Source organism: Apis mellifera, linkage group LG14 (assembly GCF_003254395.2).
Source record: "Apis mellifera strain DH4 linkage group LG14, Amel_HAv3.1, whole genome shotgun sequence".
Taxonomy (NCBI): domain Eukaryota; kingdom Metazoa; phylum Arthropoda; class Insecta; order Hymenoptera; family Apidae; genus Apis; species Apis mellifera.
The window spans coordinates 143,153-165,614 of NC_037651.1; the positions used below are offsets into that span (position 1 = coordinate 143,153).

At 18.6% G+C, this 22,462-nt stretch overlaps 1 protein-coding gene across 2 annotated transcripts in view; it reads right to left on the reverse strand.

Moving 5' to 3' along the window:
- Positions 1-2,045: 2,045 nt before the first annotated feature.
- Positions 2,046-22,462, reverse strand: part of LOC102654783 — a 44,722-nt gene continuing 24,305 nt past the window's right edge. The window contains exons 1-2 of one of the 2 annotated variants that reach the window (XM_026444924.1): positions 4,500-4,671; positions 2,046-2,683 (exon numbers count right to left, since the gene is read on the reverse strand). In XM_026444924.1, the coding sequence (XP_026300709.1) occupies positions 2,107-2,683; positions 4,500-4,525 (603 nt within the window). In that variant the 5' untranslated portion in view covers positions 4,526-4,671 and the 3' untranslated portion in view covers positions 2,046-2,106. Of the gene's footprint in view, positions 2,684-4,499; positions 4,672-22,462 lie in introns of those variants that run through there. The other variant, XM_026444923.1, reaches the window with a different exon arrangement.

The window sequence follows — 22,462 nt, forward strand, 5'->3', positions numbered from 1 at the left end:
TTGAAATAATTAAAATAATACTTTACATTTGTTTTAAGATTATATTAAGAATTACTTTAATGACTAATAGAAAAATTTTTTTTTTTAAATTTCAATTTAATAAAATCAATTTTAATTTAAATTTTAGAACTTATCATAAGAAAAACAAGAAATATGCAAAATACTCTTCTGTTCATATTTTTCTTGTTTTTCATATAATAAGTTTTAAAAAATTGTAAACTAATAGTTTTTCATACGAATAGATTAATATTTTTATAGAAAATTATTGAATCAAATAATACAATAAAAAAAAATAATTTCATTAAAAAAATATATATATAAATTTAATTTACATATATTAATATATATTTAATCTACATATATTCTCTATGAATTCAATTATAAAAAATAAGTATATACATATATATATATATATATTTATAAAAGTTATACATATATTATATATATATTAAAATTGCTTGTATTCAAAATTATCCAAATCTGACATATTTTTTTATAAAATTAGTATTAATGGAATAATTTATTTAAAAAAAAATAAAAATTATAAAAAAATAAAAATTATAAAAAAATTAAGACAATTTTTTTATTTTTTAAATAAATTTTATATTAATTTGATTAAAGAAATGAAATGAATTTCTTCTGTATAATTAATCAAAATTTCATATACATTCTTAATATATTTTTAAATATATTATAGTTAAATATATTAAATATATTATAATATTTTTAAATATATTATAATATTAATAATACGAAATAAAATAAATTTTTAAATTATAAAAATTTTATAATACCATTAAATGTTCTATTTTTATACAAAATAATATTTAAAATATTGAAACTTTGCTGATTGATTTCATCTCAAAAAGATTTTCTGTCAAAAAAAATTATTTCGTAACTTGTATATATGTTTATATACACAAATTTTCATTAAAATCAAAATTTTCGAATTAGATAATTTTTTTAAATATATTATTTATTATATTATTTTACATTTTTGATTGATTGTAATTGTAAATGGATAAAAAATAATATAAACCATTAACATAAAATAAATATCTTATATAGCATATAATTATTATAATTTGACAAGTATTTTATTATGTTAAAAATTGTAACATAAGAAATTTATTGTAATATGAATATAACAAGTATTATAAATTGATAAATTTATAATATTATAATATTTAATTATTAAACATTTATAATTATTAAACAATTTTATAATTACATTCAGCAAATTTCAAACTTTAAAAAAAAATTGATATGTATAAATATAATTTATAAACGGCACATTAAATCTAAATTTTAAATAATTTATATATTTTTGAAAATTAACATGTACAATAATAACAACTTCTAGATCTAATAATAATTTTATTATCGATTAAATAGGAAAAAACTAATTTAAACATCTCTATTGACAAAATTCAAAATTTTTTATAATTACATAATTATGTGAAGGATAATTTTGAAGATTTTTCAATAATTTCAATTTTTAATTTGTAATATAAAAAAAAATCGTAAAGAAATTCAATTTTGTAAATACATTATATAAAATATATTATCTAAATTTCTAATAATTATTATATTAATGTCAAAAATAGCAACTTTTTCATATAAGAATTTATAGTTTTTTTCTCGTTTTTTTAATATTACAATAAATATATCCTATTTTTTAAAAATTATTATTGTTTTCAAATATATTATATTTTTTTTAAAAATAAGTAATATTTATAAATGTATTAAGAAATAAATATTTAATATGATTCCAAAAAGAAAATAATATGATTTCAAAAAGAAATAGAAAAATATCATTTTGTTAATTTTTTAAAAATTTTTTTATTATGTTTTATTATTATTATTATTAAGTTATATTATTTAGTTTTTTCTTTAATATGTAATATATTATATATAATTTCTATATATGATATATAATATAAATTAGAAAATACTATCAAAATAATGTAAATATAGCTTATTTATAAGTGATAATATATTTATTTGTTCGTATTAATTTGTTCAATATATTTCAATAAATTTATAATTTGATGTAATATAATATAACTTTTTAATATGTTGTTGTATTTTTAATTATTTAAAAAATTATGTTTGATGATCGATCATTCTTTGATATGTTAATATCAAATATTCAGCAGCTAATGTCATTTTTTGAATATTAAAATGTAATCCACGTAAATGTTTTTTAAAAGATCGTATAATAGTATTAGCACCGTCTTGATTTATCATTTCAGAATAATTTTCAATGATTACATCTGATTCTGAATTAAAAGAAGTACCAGTACTTTTTATACTATACACTGATGTGTTATTTAAACTCCTAGCATGTTTAAATCTTTGTATTAAAATGGAATCTTCTTCTGAATCATGATAATTGTTCATATGATCATATGACCATAACATTTCAACTTTCATTTGATTAATAATATTATAAAGATGATACAAATCTGTATTAGGCCAAATTGCTTTAACGATAGAATTATATTTGTCTTCCAAATAAATTGTATCTTGTAAATCGTTTACAGTTAAATCTAGAAGCCGTCTGGGAATTAAAATTGTATCTTCCATTTCGCGCACTGTTCGAATAAATTGTTGCATGCTATAGAAAATGGAAGTGTTGCCAAATCCAGAAACATGCTTATCTAATTTTCGTAGATTTGTCCTAAAATAGAAATATAAGAATTTTAATATATATACTTTTATATTTATTATTATACATATTATTTAAATAAATAAAATTAAAAATATTATATCAAGCTTCTTTTTCTTAAATTATTTGTTGTATGATTTTGATCTATGATTAACATTTTTTTATTATAAATATCAATCATTTAATTATAAATAAATAATATCAATTATATCATGTTATTATAACAAAATAATAATAAAAAATTTTTTAATTATTATAAATAATAATAATAAAATCATTATTAATAAATAATAATAAAATCGTTATTATTTAATAAAATAAGTCATATTATAATCTGAAATATAGATGATTATTTAATTATTATAATATTAATAAATTGTCAAATATTAAAAACTATTAAATCATTAAAAAAAATGTATGTTGTTTAAAATATTAAATTGCAGCTAATTTATATTTTTTATTAATAATTCCTTAAAATATTTTTAATTTTATTCTAAAAGTTATTACTTATATATATTATAATATTATAATAATCTGAATAAATGATGATTGAATTGGAGATTTCAATTAAGATGAATTCTGTCAAATTGTATAATTAAAATTATGTATGTAATTATATTATTGTAATTATATTATTGTAAATATATTATTTTTTCTCATTAAAAATATTCTTATATGCAAATATTATGATACATGATAATTGTTTTGAAAATTATTAAAATTAAAATCTTTTATTATTAATTTTATATAAAAATAAATTTATAATAAAACATTCATAAAAAAACTAAATATAAAACTAATTTTTCAACTATTTTAAATATTTGATTTTCATGACATATTATTTTTCTTTTCTTCTTCTAGAATCATAGATTAATTACAATATATTTAAATAATAAGTAATATTTTAATTCTTTGAAATAAAATAAAAAATACAATACAAATTACAAATTATAAGTTATAATTTTTTATTGCAGAAGAATTTAATATTTTTAATATTCATTGAAATGTTTTTGAAATTTGAAATATTACAAATATTTATAAACAATTAATAGTCATTAAAATTTTATATAATTTTCAACATTTATGATACAATGACAAAATAATTTTATATTTCTTATAATTTTATAATTTTAAATTGCAGATTCTAAATGAAATTACTTTAACTAGAGTAAAATAATTCTTAAATAATATTTTGATTATATTTGATTATATTTTATTAGATGTAGAAGTTAATTTATGTTTTTAAAAAAGTTAACAAATATGTTATAATATATATATAAAATGTATATTATAAATAATAATTAATATATATAATATATTATATATATAATTATATATATACATATATAATATAGTTATATATTTTTTGAAATAATATTATTATCAATATTTTTGTAAAATATTTCTAAAAAATTTTTTATTTCATAATCAATTAAATAGTCTTATAATGTTTATTATTGTTACGAATCAATTATATATAATTATATTAAATATTTCTATACAATCTATTAAATAATTATTAAATTGATTGAAATAAATCGTAATATTAATTTTTTTATATTTTGAAAATGTGAAAAATATTTATATTATTATTAATTAAATTTGAGTTAGATGATTTAATGTAAAGATATATTGAAGTTCAATATCCAACATAGAGAACACATAAGAACAATTTTAATCATTTCAATAATTATAGAAATGTATGAACATTAATTATTAAATATGAAAACGACATATAATATATATATATACTATTATTATATATAATATTATATATTCTAGTATTTCATTATATACAATGCTCCACATAAGAAAAATTATTACATACCCGTTATATAACATTTCACAATACATTATAAATTGAATAGATATATTTAAAAAAATATTAAAAAATAATTGCAATAAAAAGATAACTGATGATATATTTAATAAGAACTTAAAGATTGTAATTATAACATGAAATTATGAACTATACTATTGAAAGTAGAGTGACAAACTAAATTTTAAAGAATTCATTAAGCCTAACAAACAATGAATGAAGGTCATAAGTCATAATCAATATTAAAATTTTCCACCTCTGGTGGAATTTTTGTCTTAAGCAATATTTTCATAATAATAATTTTTCTATTTATTCATATTTTCGATATTTTCGTTAATTTACATTTTACTCTACTATTTTATATATATTAATTATTCATAATAATATTAATAATTCATTATTATAATTTTTTAATTTTTTTAAAATTAATTATAAATAATTATTTATTAATTATATATATAATTATTTAAAATAATTATTTCAAATATTTTATTATTTTACAAATAACATAAGAAAAATAATTTTATTTTATGAAAGACAATATAAATATAAATATATAAAATAATATTTTATTTGAATATATTAAATTTTATTTTAAAACAAAATTCTAAACTAATAATTATGTTAATTAATATTAATAATTCATTAATTATTACAAATAATAATTATTAATTAATTAATTATTATAAAATATTTATCTATTTTGTAGTATTATAAATAAAAATATTTAATTATTTTTAAACTTCTTTTATTATTATTTATTAATATATTTTTTTAAAATAGAAAATTTTATTAATTTTTGTAAAATTGTAATAAAATATTTTATATTATATAAATTTTATAGATTTGAAATAAATTTATTTAATTTATATTATTTCAAATAATGAAGATAATTTGAAATTGAAACAATTTGATAATGAAATTGTTTTCTAGAATGGATTTTGTTTGAAATTCAGTCCATTGTATCTATATTATACAATACATATACATTATTTTATATATATATATATATATATATATAAATTTTATATATATATATATATATATATAGATTATAACTTAATATGACCTAATAACTTTAATCACTTCAAATATAGTAATTGAATGAAAATAAAAAAACATTGTTATCTTTCATAAAATATTTTAGGTTAAATATTAAATTCAGAAATAAGTAAGAGAGAAGGAATAATAAAAAATAAAAAAATAATATTTAAAATTAAAAAAACTATTTTATTTCTATTATAAATAAAATATAATAATTTAATGTACAGAAATATAATAAAATTTATATAATAAAAATAAAAACAATTTCTCTTTATTAAATTTTTTAGTAGAAAAGTTGAAAATTAACTAAATTAAAATGAAAAACTATATTGATGATATTAAAAACTAATATTTCCGTTATTACATTTAATGAATTTAAATGTTCTATTTTATAAACTAATTTTTACAACATGTTTAATAATTTCATTGATATTTTAATACATTTTTAACTCTTTAAAATTATTTGTATTTTTCTATTTTTGTTTCTTGCTCATGATAAAATTTTTATAAGTTTTCTCATTCACATCGAAAAAAACGTCAGAGCCATTTCGTAAAATCTGGCACAGATAAATGAATTCGTTTAAATTCGAATAATTTACAATAATAATTTGAATAACATGAATTTATTTCATTTCACTATTTTGAAATATTTTTTCAAGTTTCTGGCAATTTATATTATTCAAAACATTTGCTTCAAATAAAATTTGAATAATTTTATTAATCTAAACAAAATTTAAATTTTTTTATTTTCTACTTTAAAAATTGTAATTCTGTACTTATTGTGTACTTATGGACATCAATATTTAATTATTATTTAATTCTAATAATCTTATTATTGATCATTAAAATTTAAGAAGTATTTAATATTTGTATTCATAATATTCTTGTTGTTTAATAAAAATTTTTAAGAATATTTTAATCTATATAAATGATTTACAATTAATTTAATAACAAGAATTTTTGTAATATATTACGCATATATTTTTATTTTGAAATTCATTTAATACTGCTGCTTATTGTGAATCAGATACACGCGTGTACACACGCATTACACAATGTAAATATAATTAATAAAACATAAATTTTTTATTCTAAAAAGAAAAAATTTTCTATTAAACAAAGATATTTTCATTAATATTTATATTACAAAGAAAAAAGAGAGTTGGAAAAATAATAACATACTTAACACTTTTTGTATCGATATTATTCATATCTTTTTGTGATTTGTCAACAAGTATGATGTCTTACATAAGCAAATTCATTAATAATAAATTAAATTAAACAATCAAAATTATTATTATTTTTGAATTTATTAAAATTATTAAAATAAATAAATTATGAAAAAAAAAAGATTACTAACGTTATCAAGATGGAAAAAATGGATTATTGATTATATATGAATTGTCTCAAATTTCAAATTAACATCATGCAAAATTTTTTATTAAATTATATTTTCTAGAAGTGCAAGTTTATTCATTTCTGGGAAATGAAATTTCCATTAACAACAAATACAAGAAAGAATAATTGATAAACGATAGATTTCATTGAAGAAAGAACTTTATTTGCTAATAAAAAATTTAATGCGGACGATTCTGATTTATATATTGTTATCATGATTTAAATATGCAAAATAAAGATAAAAGCAAAAATTGTGAAAAAATAACAAGTAATTAGCAATGATCTGGAATAAAATCGAATAAAACAGATTTATATTTTTTTTTTGAGAGAATGAATAATAAAAAATATTTGAAATTAATCATATAAATAAGTAAATATTTATTTTTCAATATGGTAATACTATGTAATACATATAGAAAAATTATAGAAATATATTTTATAATAGAAAAAATATTATTTTTTCATAATCTACTTAATCATCCAATGATGAATATAATCGAAAATTGTTAGAAAAAACATATTATATACAATGAAAGATAGTATAATAATATGTTATTAAAATTATATTGTAAAATAATTGTAAAACAATTTATCTTAATATGATAAAAAAAATATAAATCATTGCTAAATAGAATAATTAAGAGAACTAAGGCGGTTATACAAGAGTTAGAATTAAGAATTAAAAATTAAAATCACAGTGATATTTTCTATTCTAATATACAAATCAGATAAATTAATAATACAAAATTTGATAAAACTAATTCATCTATTAAATAGCATTATAAATAGCATTCTTATAAGCATTTTTTTTAAAAAATTGAAACAATTAAAATAAAATCAAAAAAATCCAATGATAATTCTTAATCCGTAATTATATATTCCACAACATGGATAACCATATTATTGCCTTAACAATAAATTCTAATAGAAAATCTTCAAAACAAAAACATTTGAATAAATATATGAAAGCAGTTGAAAGAATTCTAAAAAGAAAAAAGAGTAATGATTTGATAAGATAGATACTTGAATTATTGTATATACGAATAAATATTAATGACAAAGATAAAATTTCCTTTTATAATATTTACACTTATCCAAATACTTCCTGTTTATATTATGATTGAAACAAGAGAAGAAAACAAAGATCAAGATTTTTAGATAAACTTTATTTGTCATAGCTAAAAAAAATAACTAAATTCAAAGCAACTATGAAAGAATTGATTCTATAATAAAGGATATTATTGAATCAAATTATTAAAATCAGAGATCAAGGAAATGCTTTCATTCAAAATAAACATCTGGAATAAAAAAAATTTAAGATCTCAAAATACTGTACGAAAAGAAGTTTTCAAAAGATTTCAAATAAATTACGATATAAAAAAAATATTGAATCAATTTATAAATTGTAGTCTGTAGTCGAAATCAAAAAATTAAACAAAAATATAAAGAATTTAAAATAAACAAATAAAAATAATTTTATTGAAACAGATAGAAGACCAATTCTCAATATAAATACATGGAATATTATACAAAATGATACAAAAGAAATTTTAAAAATAAACATGCCATTAACATCCAAACATCTTTTCTAAAATGATATTTTTATATTACAAAAAATTCAGAGAATCAAATATTAAAAGAAATTAAACAAAACTTTCTTAAAGTACAAAATAATCTAACTCCAATAAATAAGCATGCATAAAAGTTACATATATTTATTATTAGTAAATATATTTCAAATTATAATAATTTTATTATATAATATATACTATAATTAAAAATTAATCTTGCTTAAATAAAATAATATCAATATCAAAATAAAAATAAAATAAGTTAAATTATATAAATAAATAAGCAATATTATATTAATATAATAAATAATTAATTATAATTATAAAATAGGTCTTGAAAATTAAACTAATTAATTAAAATTATCATACTTATTTCTATAATTATAATTATTTAATTGCTTATAATTATAATTAATTATATTTATAAATATTATAAATCTTAATCAAAAATAATTATAAATGGATCTCTTGTATAAAAATATCAAAAATCAAATTCTAGAATACAAAATAAAATTGTTTTTTTCATAATAGATTATAACATATAAAATATAGTAATGTATTTTTTCTAAATAATTATATTAGTATTATAATTCTTAACAATCTCAACATTTATCTTAAATAAAGTTTGCTACTATAAATATAGATATATATATAAATATTTATAATAATAATGCAATCATAAAGATTTTAATTATAAAAGATTAATTAAGAAATTATGATTTTTTATATATGTTATAAAAGCCCAAAAACTTGCTCTTCATCAGTTTATGTACTATTATTTACATTTTAATATTTTACATGGCGATCATTTTTACATAGGAAATGATTTGATATCGTTGATGATAACATTTTCTTATTACTTTTTATTCATAGTTCACGTTGATTATGATCTATTGTAATCATGAGTTTATTTACATTATAACAATATTAACATTATTTTTCTTTCAGAAAAAGATGAACATATTTTGCAACAGTTGAATACTCACTTCAATTTCAAATAATATATGCCTTTGATTTATTTGTTATCTGAAAAAGTTTATTGTATATCTGAGTGATTTTTTCCTAATAATTAATACTTCGACATTCGTGCATACGTCTCAAAAAAATCATACCATAAACAGATATTCAAATATTGTATTCTTTCCCAAATTCAAATTTGAATTTTATCGTCTATTTCTGAATTACATCCTTCTTTCTTGACATTTTCTCGGATGGATTCCAAACATTAGCAATTAAATCCTCTCTCTAAAATGAGAAATCTTCTCACTTCTTATCAAAAGCATTTCTCTTATATCAGATGAATATCATTACTTCTCTTAAAATGAACCAAGTTTCAATATAGCTCTTCATCTATCGTTTTAAATTATTATTAAACTTTTATGTTCTATGAGATCTTGTTGCAATTTTTTCGATCTAGATTCGAAAGAACACTTCTGCAAAAGAATCCATTCCTTATCGAAACCATTTTCTCCAAGATGGAAAATAAAGTAATGCCAAAAATTAAGAATCTTTACATCCTCATTTTGAAAAAATATTCTTTGAACAAAGAATTAATACTATATTTCTTTTCAATTAATATTTTGTTTACAACCTTTATTTCACCAATTGATTTATGTATACAATTTTCTATTTTATCTTTTTATTTTTATTTTAGTGAAAGTCGAATCCGATAAATTACATTTTTAATGTAGTATAATTATGTATGGTCTTTTCTAATTTGATTATAATTTCGGATTTTTTTTTTATTTTATGTGATTGATACTATATTTTCAAATTATATTTTTTCTTCTGAAAATTCATTAAGTGAACACGGTTATTATAGCACGCTTCATTTTGTCGAGGAAATTTTCAATCTTTTTTTTATTTTATGTTCTTATTTTATTAATGAATTTTATCTAATATTTTTCTTATTTATTCTTTCAGTATATTTTATGCTATTTTCTTGTTAAATAGAAAAAAATCTTTTATATTGTGTAAGCAAACACAGCTTCTGTTCACACAAAATTATTGCTGACGATTGTTTTGACTCATTCTGTGAATGGTATATCGAAAAACAATCGATTCATTTTGATCATATTAATTTTCTGTAATAAATATTAAATATTAGAATAATATTTTGTTTTATATCTTGTTTTATTAATTTATATGATTGGAAATGTAGCAGGATTATTCTCTATTTCTTTATTCCAAGCAAGAATCTTATTAGTTCTTGAAAGATTTTTGATTTAAAATGTGATTCTTGTAAATATATAATAATAATAATAATAATAATATATTATAATATATAATAGTATATTATTCGTTAAAATTAAAATTTAAAAAAATAATTAATTATAATATATTTAATAATAATAAATAATTATTAAATGCATTATATTATATCTCAAACTCTTCAATATTAAAATCTGTTTCATTTTTTGATTTATTCATATTTGCCGGTAAAAATATCAAATTTAATATATTTTCATTTTATATTATTATTTTTTTTTTGGTTTTTCATTATGAAAAAAACTTAGATATGGATCTGAAATTAAAATTAATTTGTGCAATAAATCTTTATTCGTCATAATATTTTTCATGTATAATGTTCCCTATGTCATTATTATGTTTATATATATTATTGGCTTCCTAAATTTCTTAATTTTCAATAAAATATTATTTTCAATGATATTTTCTCCATGAATAAATATTTTATATACAAAAATGAATCATAATATCATACCAGTATAATTTTTCTGCAGTTAATAAGCAGTAATTTTTTAATTCTTTTATGTTATTCATGTAATAACATTAAATTTTCTTATGGTTATATCTCTCGAAATTAATTTATATTATAAAATTTACAAAAAATTTTCTGACAGTATTTCCATTATTTGTTTTCAAATATCGATTATAATAATAATTCTATTTTGTTGAAATCTGTTTTTAATCTTTTTTTATTCAAAAATTGATTTTTTATTTTATAGAATATAATATAAATTTTTTTCTTATTGATTTTAGTTGAAATGTGGAGTAAACATTCAAAAAAACCGAATATAAGCAATAGAATTGATAATTGACTGAATTTACATTTGAATAGGTTTTTTTCTGTACAAATCAATTAAATTCGTTTCAAAAATCTTAGTATTACAAATATGGATGGATGCATTAATAATTATATATTAATTATATATTTTTTCATTTATTTATTTTCTAACTAAAAAGAAAGTTTATTTTTTCTATTTTTACAAAATATAACTGTAAATTTTGAATTTGTTTGATCATGTACAACTCTTTTTCTCTGGATAATTTATGGATTTATTTCTTTCATCTACTGCATCTGAATAAATATGCAAAAACAATAAAATTTTTTCATGTTGAATTATTTTTATATATCAATTAAAACATAAAAAATAATAAAAAAATTTCCATTATCATTAAATTTGTTTCTAATTTTTGTTTATAATTTGTAAAACTAGAATTTCCGTCGAAATCCCACTTACAAAATAAAGTGAAATCATCTTTATTAATTAATAAAAATGAGTCAATTATTATTATTATATTTTTATATGTTTTATTTAATAAATAATTTTATAAAGTCATTTACATTTTTGTTTATTTATAAAAATTTCTTTTTTGATAAAGCTTCATTAATTTTATTAATATTTTATATAATGGATGCATTTAATGTTGTGCATTTTAGTTGACGAACGCAAATTATTATGTTTCTCTCAATAAATCCAAAGTTATTATTAAAGATAATGCTTCTTCGGATGACATTTGTGATTGTAAAATTTCAGATTTATCATATTTTAAAATCGCGGAAGATGTGACTGGTGAACATGTGTGTTTTATTAATAATTTTATAGTAACTGTCTTGCCTTTTTTTCTAAGTTTTATAGAAGCTGCATAAACAATTTCTGTGAAAAAATAAAGATATTGAAGTTCTTTTGTTTTTTCTATTTTATTTCAAAACAATTTTCAAAGCTTTTTAATATCCTCTTCTTGATATTCAAGAAATTATTATAACTTTTTCAAAAATAATAAAAAATAGTATAACTTTTTCAAAAATACAATCTTTTGATTCTATTTACTATATTTTATTAAAAAAAATTGTGTTAGTTTATATTTTTATACTTCCAATATTTGAAATAATTAGAGAAAATTGTTTTTAATTTTCTTTTTTTTTAATAACATAAATTTAATATATTTTTCTTTACTTGTCATTTTTATTATCCTTGATGAAAAAAATTTATCTTAAGTAATTAAATAAATTGCTTCTTTTTTCCCTCTATCTTATTAATTTGATAATTGTATCATCAAATTATAGCGTACATATAATTTTTATCTCTGTCATTGTTTCATTTAATTAAACTTCATTAAACTTCAAGATTATTATTTATAAAATTACTTATAATATTTTTTCATTTATTCGTTCATTTTATTCAAAAACAATTCGATACCGAATCGCAATGAACTTTTCAAAACGAAATGTTTCTAAAAATTGAAATAGTTTCTTAGAGTACGAAAAACATTATAATTAACATTTTTCCCAAAAAATTTTTTTTTTAAATTATTGTTAGAATAAATAATAGGATGAACTTATGCTCTATAAATTCATTATTCTGAATATATCTTTAAATAATTTAACTCCAATAAATTTCTTCGCTAATTTTCTTTAAACAAACTTGCATAACCAACATGCGATTAATTAAGATCTCATTATTGTTCAAGATTGTTTATTGTTTATATTTTAAAAACTTGTGAATTAAGTGTATTATAGTGCCAAATTAAGTTATCCGTATATATTAATTATCAATTTCTCTAAGAATTTCATTTCACATTGAAATCTTTTTTTTAAATTCACTCTATAATATTGTGCAAATCTTACATCTTACAATTATATTATTTAATATATAATAAAAAATTGAATTTCGATACCATTTTGCAATAAAAATGATTTCTATACAAAATCTTTTCAGTTATCTTATTAAAGATATTATTTTCAATTTATTTTCAGTTGAAGATCAAGAAAAAAGAATATAATTTATAATTTTATTACATGATTTCTGAAATCAATAAAAATAATATATATAATAAAAATAATAAAAATAAATGAATAAAACAAGTTTCTTAATAATTTTTCCCAATATTTTGTTCTATTATTTCGTTTGTTTTTATAAAACTCTTTCTCGCATATTCTTATTAATGTTATTCCAAAACACATTTTTTTCTTAATCTCTCTTTTCTTATCTACACATTCTTTATTATTTAATTATATCAAAATTCGCTCTCAATCTGAAATATTAATCTTTTCTCGTATTACTATTATTCTATTTAACAAATATTTTTAAGTTATTCCATTAAAAGTTCTATTAAGTCTATGATGTAATAATAATATTTTATCAATATATCTTTGATAGATCTGCCAATTATAATATCCGCTGTTAGATGGTCACAATCATGATTGTTACAATGAATGAACGGGTTAAGTGATTCCGCAATTAGGTCATTTTGAACGCCAAGCGATTTTTATTGATATTCACGCCATTGTATATTATTATTAAATTGCAACGATTAATTACATTGCAACATTCGATTTTATTGTAATTTCACCATTCGATCTTCTTCACATCAAAATAGTTAAATATTATTTATAAATTCAACTTTCTAAAATTGTCGAGATGAATAATTATAAATTTCAAATACTAAATATATTGACAATTAATAAGACAATAAAGATACTACACATTTATGATAATTATAATTTTATAGATAATAATTTAAGATTATAAGAATTGTATATTAATACTATGTATTATATAAAATATATAAGATTTATAAAATCTTAATTAAAACTTCTTGCTTTCAATTGCATATCAAATTTACGAACGCAATAAGTGCTGCATAACAATATATATAAAGGATATTCCAAAATTCATGCAAGAAGTAATTTTGATAGAAAACACAAGTTTATAATTAAAAATTATAAATTTTTTATTGATCATAAAATATACAATATAGGATTATGCATCGAATAGCATATCCATGGTAAATAGCCTCTATGGCTTTGCTGATATTCTTTTATTGAAATTTTCCATAACCATCTTATATGTGGCTGAATTTCATTGATACAGTGCTTAATTTCCTCCTGTAAGGCATGGATAGGATTGTTGGCAAATCTTAGACTTCAAAAAAATTCCAAAGAAATAAATCCAAGAGCGTTAAATCGCATAATCTGGGAGATCAATTCTAATGATCAAAATGAAATTATCAGGAAATGACTTATGCAGTAATTGAATTGTTTCTTGGACTGATTGGGAGGACATGTGGCATTGTCTTGTTGAAACTGGATATATCGTTCACATCTAACTATTATTGCCTAATCAATCACATTTTCAAAGAAGTATAGTCCGATAATGTCTCCAGCCCAAAATCCGCATCAAACAATGAAACGTTATGGATGTATTTGTTTCTCAACAATCACTCGTGGATTTTCTGAACCCCAAATATATGACAATTTTGTCAATGCAATCCATCAAGATAAAAATGAGCCTTATCTGAAGATGATTTTGTTAAAAAAATCAGCATCCACTTATTATTGTTCCGTAATCTATTCATGCGTGGTCAATAGTAGCTTAAGTCAATTGAACTTTGTAAGCATGAAGATACAAATTTTTCGTAAGAATATGTTATAAAGAACTTCTCGAAATATTCAATTCTTGACCATAGTGCCGAATCCCTAGACTCTCAGCAATACTTTTACGAATTGCTTCGATGTTTTATGTTGAACGACTTGAAGGACAATTAGAATGCTTAAAATTACTAATTGAATCTCCCTAAATTTTTTAATTAATCTTTTCACAGAAATTAAATCATTATTCCGAGCATATTTTTTATGAAAATTGCGAACTATCAAACCTTCATTATTTTTAAAATATTAACAATGAAAATATTGTTCTTTCGTGTACCGCTTCATTTTTAATAATCCTAAACTGTCAGCTATTACGATGTCTTTTTTTTTTCGTTGGCAATACTTTATCGTGCAAACTTCAAATCTTGCGTGAATTTTGGGACATATATTGATATATACGTGTATATATATATATATATATATATATATATATATATATCAATAATAATTATTTTGTTAATTCAATAATAATTCAATAATAATTTGTTGTTCTGATATAGAATATTCGATTTGAAGTTTCACATGCAATTATTTTCCAAAATATAATTCGTTTCAAAAAATGTTTCAAATAAGATTTACTTTTTTGAGAACATATTATACTTACAAATATTTTCTAAATGGATGGTTTTCAAGATTTCAAAATAATTTTTCTTTTCTTACATGTTTATATGGTATATTTGATATATTTAGCTGTAAACTAATGTTTATTCTGATACGAATTTATTGACTTATTTCAATCTTTCAAGAAAGTGCAAAATCATTTATTATTATTTATCATTCATAGCTTATCTTCATTATATATTTAAAAATTGTTTTTTTGCAAATATTTTCTAAAAAATTTTGCAGTTGATCAGAAAATTATTTCAGCATTAGAGATTAAGAATTGCCTATAAAATAGTAAAATAATAATTAAAAATTATTTTTTTTCAATACATTGATTTATTCCTAAATATAAATTTCACATTTTTAATTATTATTTTATTATTTTATAGACAATGCTATAATAATTTTCTGATCAACTGCAAAATTTTTTAGAAAGCATTTGCATGAATGTCATGAAATAATATTGCTCATCTACAATGCTAAAGCATATTTTTTCATTGTTGGATAAAAGGAAATAACATTTTTTTCTCATAAAAATCTCTAAAATTTAATATCTATTTGACTTTTAATCTATCTTTTATATCTATGTTTTATATTTGACTTTTACAAATATTAGAAATAAAATACAATACAAAGAATGTTATAAATATATTGTCTGAAATATAGTGGAATACAGAATTATTTTCCTCTAATGCGTATCATTATGATATATGATTTAAAAGTAAATCTGAAATTTTCAATCAATAAATCTCTATTTTTTTAAATATATTGGATTTATTGTCAATATTTTATAATTAATTGATTAATAAATTGGAATTTCTTTGTCCAGTTAAATCATTTTTATATATCAAAAGAATAAAAAATGAATCTTATAATATTAATGTAATATAAATCCTTTATGCATAAAAAATATATTTAATTTTTATAATTATAAATAAAAGTTAAATGAAATAAGCTTAGTTTTATTTTTAAATTTAAAATTTAACTTATTACAGAAATATATAAAATCTTTATACATTTCTTTGTCTTTTATATATTAAATTTTACAAAATTAATATATGTCCTAAATTAATCTCCAAATTAATTTTTTTTTACATGAATAGTTTAACATTTTTTTTATAGAAAATAAAGAGCTACACCAATTAATAAATTAAAAATTCATTAACATAAATTAATAAATTAAATTAAAAATATAAATTATAATTCCATTAAAAAAATCAATGATATTGATATGATTTATACAGAGAAGTTATAAAAATTCCATTTATAGAAAAATTAATTATATTAAATCGTCATTCAATTCTTTAACTATTTAACTAATTTATTTAATTTAACTAATTTTCAACAGAAAATAATTTTATAAGAATTCATTAAGAATCTAAAGAATAATTTAGTAGATTAAATTTATATATATTTAAAACATGAATTATTAAATGAAAATGTATGCATGAAAAACAATTTTATTGAAATTATTGAATTATTGAAAAAATAATTATTAAAAATAGTTATTGTAAAAACAATTTCATCCGAATGTATTCCAATAATAAAAATGAATTTACATTTTTTTCATTTTAGATATTTTTCATGAATATAATAAAGATAAAAGCAGAAGTATTTATATTTATTTATTTTATTTATTTAATGATTAAATTCAATTCAGTAATTCTTAAAATATCAGCTAATACAAGTTATTTCTATTTTAGCCTTTATATCGTTTATATTAAGATAAATCTTTATATAAATTTGTATATTTTTTTGTAGATATTTATTTTATGATAATTATCAGGTCTATTATCTTCAAAACATTATCCTGATAATTTTTATATCTTTAAAAAATGTTTCACGAAAAAAATATTTTCAAACTTTATTAATAAATACTAGCTGTATTCTGATAATCGAATCATCTATTTTTTATGAGAGATTCTAATAAAAACAAATAAATTATTTAAAAAAAGCCTACTTATTAAAAAAATACATTATCTATTATAAATATTTAATTAAATCAAATACACATTCATTTTTCATTAATCCAATACGGATGCGAATATTGATCCTTCAAACCAGAATTCTCTCAAACCAAAATCTCTTGATTCGAAATTTTATCTTAGAAATTTCCAAAAGCATTGGCGATTATGGTTGTTTGTTAGTTTGATTAGATTTTAGTTTAAGTTATTTTGTAAAATAATTGATCATATTGATTTTAATTTCAAAAGGGGAGCGAATATACCTGCTACTATATATCGATATAAAGTATATACTATATATACTTTTAAAATGATTTCAAAATTATAAATTTTTAGAGCTTTTGATTTTTTCTCTGTTCAACAATTGTGTTTTCAATTTAAGTATTGCATGCAAACATCAATCTTCTATTATTTTGTCAAGAGAGACCGAATAAAATTACTGATGTATATGTTTCAATAATATTTTTTAAAATTTTATTTTCTAAAATTCAATTAATAATTAATAGCATCTTTTTAAATTTCATCTTTTTCTGAGATACCACCAGTAGCGTCAGCATTTTATAATTTTTCAATTTTCATTTTCGAAATAATAATTCCTTTAATTTTAATTTCAGGAAATTTCATACATTTAACATACAATAATATTTTGTGATAAATTAAAAATTAATAAAAAATTAATAAAAACTATGTCTTATTAAATTGGTTTTTGTTTTCCTTTTTCTTATTAAATATGAATCCGATTCTATATTTTTCAATTGTGTCATTTTCTAATCTTTTAAATTTTAAAACTTCACAAATCATTTACAATCCAGAGAAAACATTCATTTTCTTTTTCTTTATATTTGTCTTTTTTTTCTTGGCATAAACAATTCTTACCATTTATTTCGATGCAATGTATTATTAATAAAACATTGATTATATATGTGCTTTTTCTTTATAATTCCATATATTGAATTCCAATTATATTATTGTAGATGTTTTATTCTTTGGGTTAGTTATTCATATTTTTAAACATTAACCTAATAAAGCTATGTGATTCAACAAGAATTTCTATCTGTAAGATAACGCTGAAAATATTTTATCGAATTCATCATTGTTAGCAATTTTTTAATTATATAATAATTAATTTTTATCTTTTCAATGTTTTCAAAAAATAAATGATTTTTCTTGCTTTTCTTGCTCCAATTGTAAAATTTGACATATCTATATTTAGGATAAATTTACCGTCTTTTAAAAAACATGCTAAAACGGGAAATAGCATCAATTTTATTTTTAAATTTTGACATTTATTGATTCAACTGTATTTTATTTTCAACGATGCAATATAAGCGATGCAAATATTGTAAACAAATTAAAAATTCTTGACAAATTTTTTGTAATAAGTACAAAGTACAAAATCTCAGAAAATTTTTAAATCGATAAACATTTTTTAAAATTGGTTATTTTTAAATATACCTTTAATTTTATCCAAATCTATTCTAATCTAATCGTTGCAATAAGTATTATTTTCAAAGAAAGTATTCTTCAAAGTCTTAAATAAATTCATTTAATGCAAATAGAAAAAGATTGAAGATTGAAGAACACAGATCTATTAATCTGTGGTTCATAGACAGTTTTTAATCATCGCGAAGAAAATAATGAAATAAGAATTAATAAAAAAGTCGAATAGTTTTCCGTTTGTACTTGTTAAAAAGAAAGACGATTATAAAATTTTATATTAACTATAACTGATTAAACGAAATTATTACTTTTATTGTCAAGAAGAAATATTACATATTCCCAATATTTTATTTGACTCCTGATTGCTATTGATTTCCAAAGTAGTAGATTTGAATGGACAAAAAAGATAAAAAAAAATTATTTTTGTATGGAAATTGGATTACAATATTTTAAAATAATATATTAGAATAATTATTAGAATAATATTTGAATTCTATAATGCTACATTTGAATATTTAATGGATATCTACGATATAATACTATATCTGGACGATATAATAATATTTGGAAAAATATTTAAAAAAAATTAATTTATTAAATTATTAAATTATATTATATATAATATTATATTATATATATATATATTGGGTTGGCAACTAAGTAATTGCGGATTTCAGTTGAAATTGATGACGACCTAATCAAAGCAATAATCGATTCGGATCGTCACAATACAACTCGTGAGATTGCAGAGAAGCTTCATATATCACATACATGCAAACCACTTAAAACAACTTGGCTATGTTCAAAAACTCGATACATGGGTTCCTCACGAACTGAAAGGAAAGCATTTAACGCAACGCATTAACAGCTGCGATTTGCTAAAGAAATGTAATGAAAATGATCCATTTTTAAAACGACTGATAACTGGCGATGAAAAATGAGTTGTTTACAACAATATCAAGCGGAAAAGATCGTGGAGCAGGCCACGTGAACCAGCTCAAACAACATCAAAAGCTGGTATTCATCAAAAGAAGGTTTTATTATCAGTTTAGTGGGATTACAAAGGAATTGTCTATTTTGAACTCTTACCACCCAACCGAACGATCAATTCTGTTGTCTACATTGAACAACTAACGAAATTAAACAATGCAGTTGAAGAAAAGCGGCCCGAATTGACAAATCAGAAAGGTGTTGTATTCCATCATGACAATGCAAGGCCACACACATCTTTGGTCACTCGGCAAAAATTATTGGAGCTTGGTTGGGATGTTTTGCCATATCCACCATATAGTCCTGACCTTGCACCATCTGATTACTTTTTGTTTCGATCTTTACAAAACTCCTTGAATGGTAAAAATTTCAATAATGATGATGATATCAAATCGTACCTGATTCAGTTTTTTGCTAATAAAAACCAGAAGTTTTATGAATGTGGAATTATGATGCTGCCTGAAAGATGGCAAAAGGTCATTGATCAAAATGGGCAACACATTACAGAATAAAGTTATTTAGTTCCATGAAAAAATTGTCTTTGATTTTCTAAAAAAAATCCGCAATTACTTAGTTGCCAACCCAATATATATATATATATATATATATATATATATATATATATATATATTATATTAAATTATAATTATATATATACATTATATTAAATATTATAATTAAATTAAAAATTTAAAAAAAATAATTAATTTTATGCTAAACAATATCACATTTGCCAACTTTTTCTTTGCGCAAATTTCGTAAATCAATAAATAATTTTTAAAATTCAACAGTTTGCCGTTCTGTTATAATCTTTGTGCATAATGCTTATAAAATTTCTGTAAATGTTCAGGAATTTTTATTTTATTCTTATTTTTTCTTCGTTTCTTCTTTCTTTTTTTTTTTTTTGAAAATAATTTTTGTTTTATCAAGTATTTAATATATATATATATATATATATATATTATATTAAATTATAATTATATATATACATTATATTAAATATTATAATTAAATTAAAAATTTAAAAAAAATAATTAATTTTATGCTAAACAATATCACATTTGCCAACTTTTTCTTTGCGCAAATTTCGTAAATCAATAAATAATTTTTAAAATTCAACAGTTTGCCGTTCTGTTATAATCTTTGTGCATAATGCTTATAAAATTTCTGTAAATGTTCAGGAATTTTTATTTTATTCTTATTTTTTCTTCGTTTCTTCTTTCTTTTTTTTTTTTTGAAAATAATTTTTGTTTTATCAAGTATTTTTCCAATTGAAAAATCTAATCGATATTTCTCAAGAAAAATAATATTTAAAAATCTATTATAACTAATATTATAATTAATATCTAAAAAACAATTTTTATTCAGTAGAAAATATTTTTCATTCTTTAAGTTTCTTATCTTTAACGAAAAGCTACCTCAATAAAATTTATCTTAAGAACATAATTTGTTTTCAAAATTGAAAAAATTATGAATCTGTATTCATAATTTAATTTTTCTATCGTTGATCTCGATGATCAAAAATCTTCACAAATTATTCACAATCAAATTCAAAGATGGACTTATTTTTATCTTTAAATCCATGATTTTAGTAGGAGCAGAAATGGAAGTTAGCAATTCTCCGTTTATGCCGATCTCTTATTTTTTTTTTATGGTAATTCTTTTGAAAATGATTTTATTTCCACAAATGTTTGTTATTTTTTTCTTTATTTTTGATTTTTTATTATTTATATACCGAAATAAAAATTGATTTGTATTTTTATGCCCATTAATCAAAATCTTGACAAGTTCCATCTGTAGTGATGAGAATTTTTAAAAACATAAAAATTTATCAAGATTTCTTAAATTTTTCATTAGCTAAAACTATAACGAATTGAAAAATTATTAATTTGGATCGATTATTTTTGGGAACAATCAACAAAAGCCAACTTCTCAATGGTAAATATTGAGATTGGCTCTCCTTTCCATTGTAATTTTAGAACAAAACACAATTTAAATTAAAAGATTATTACATTGAAACGAAAATCTATATATCTGAAATCAATTTTGAATATGTGATTAACGAAGAGAAAAGTCAAATTTGTAAATTTGTGTCTTTTTTTTTCGAAGTCACATTTCATGTTGACTTTTTGAATAAAATCAAAAATATATAATTAATAAATTAATTAATTGTTTATTCCGAATGTTTGCAATTATTTCAAATTGTATACAAAATTCCTTATAAGAAAAAACATTGAGCGATATGCAGTTAATATTAGAGAGCGCGGACAAAAAGAAAAATAGAGTTTA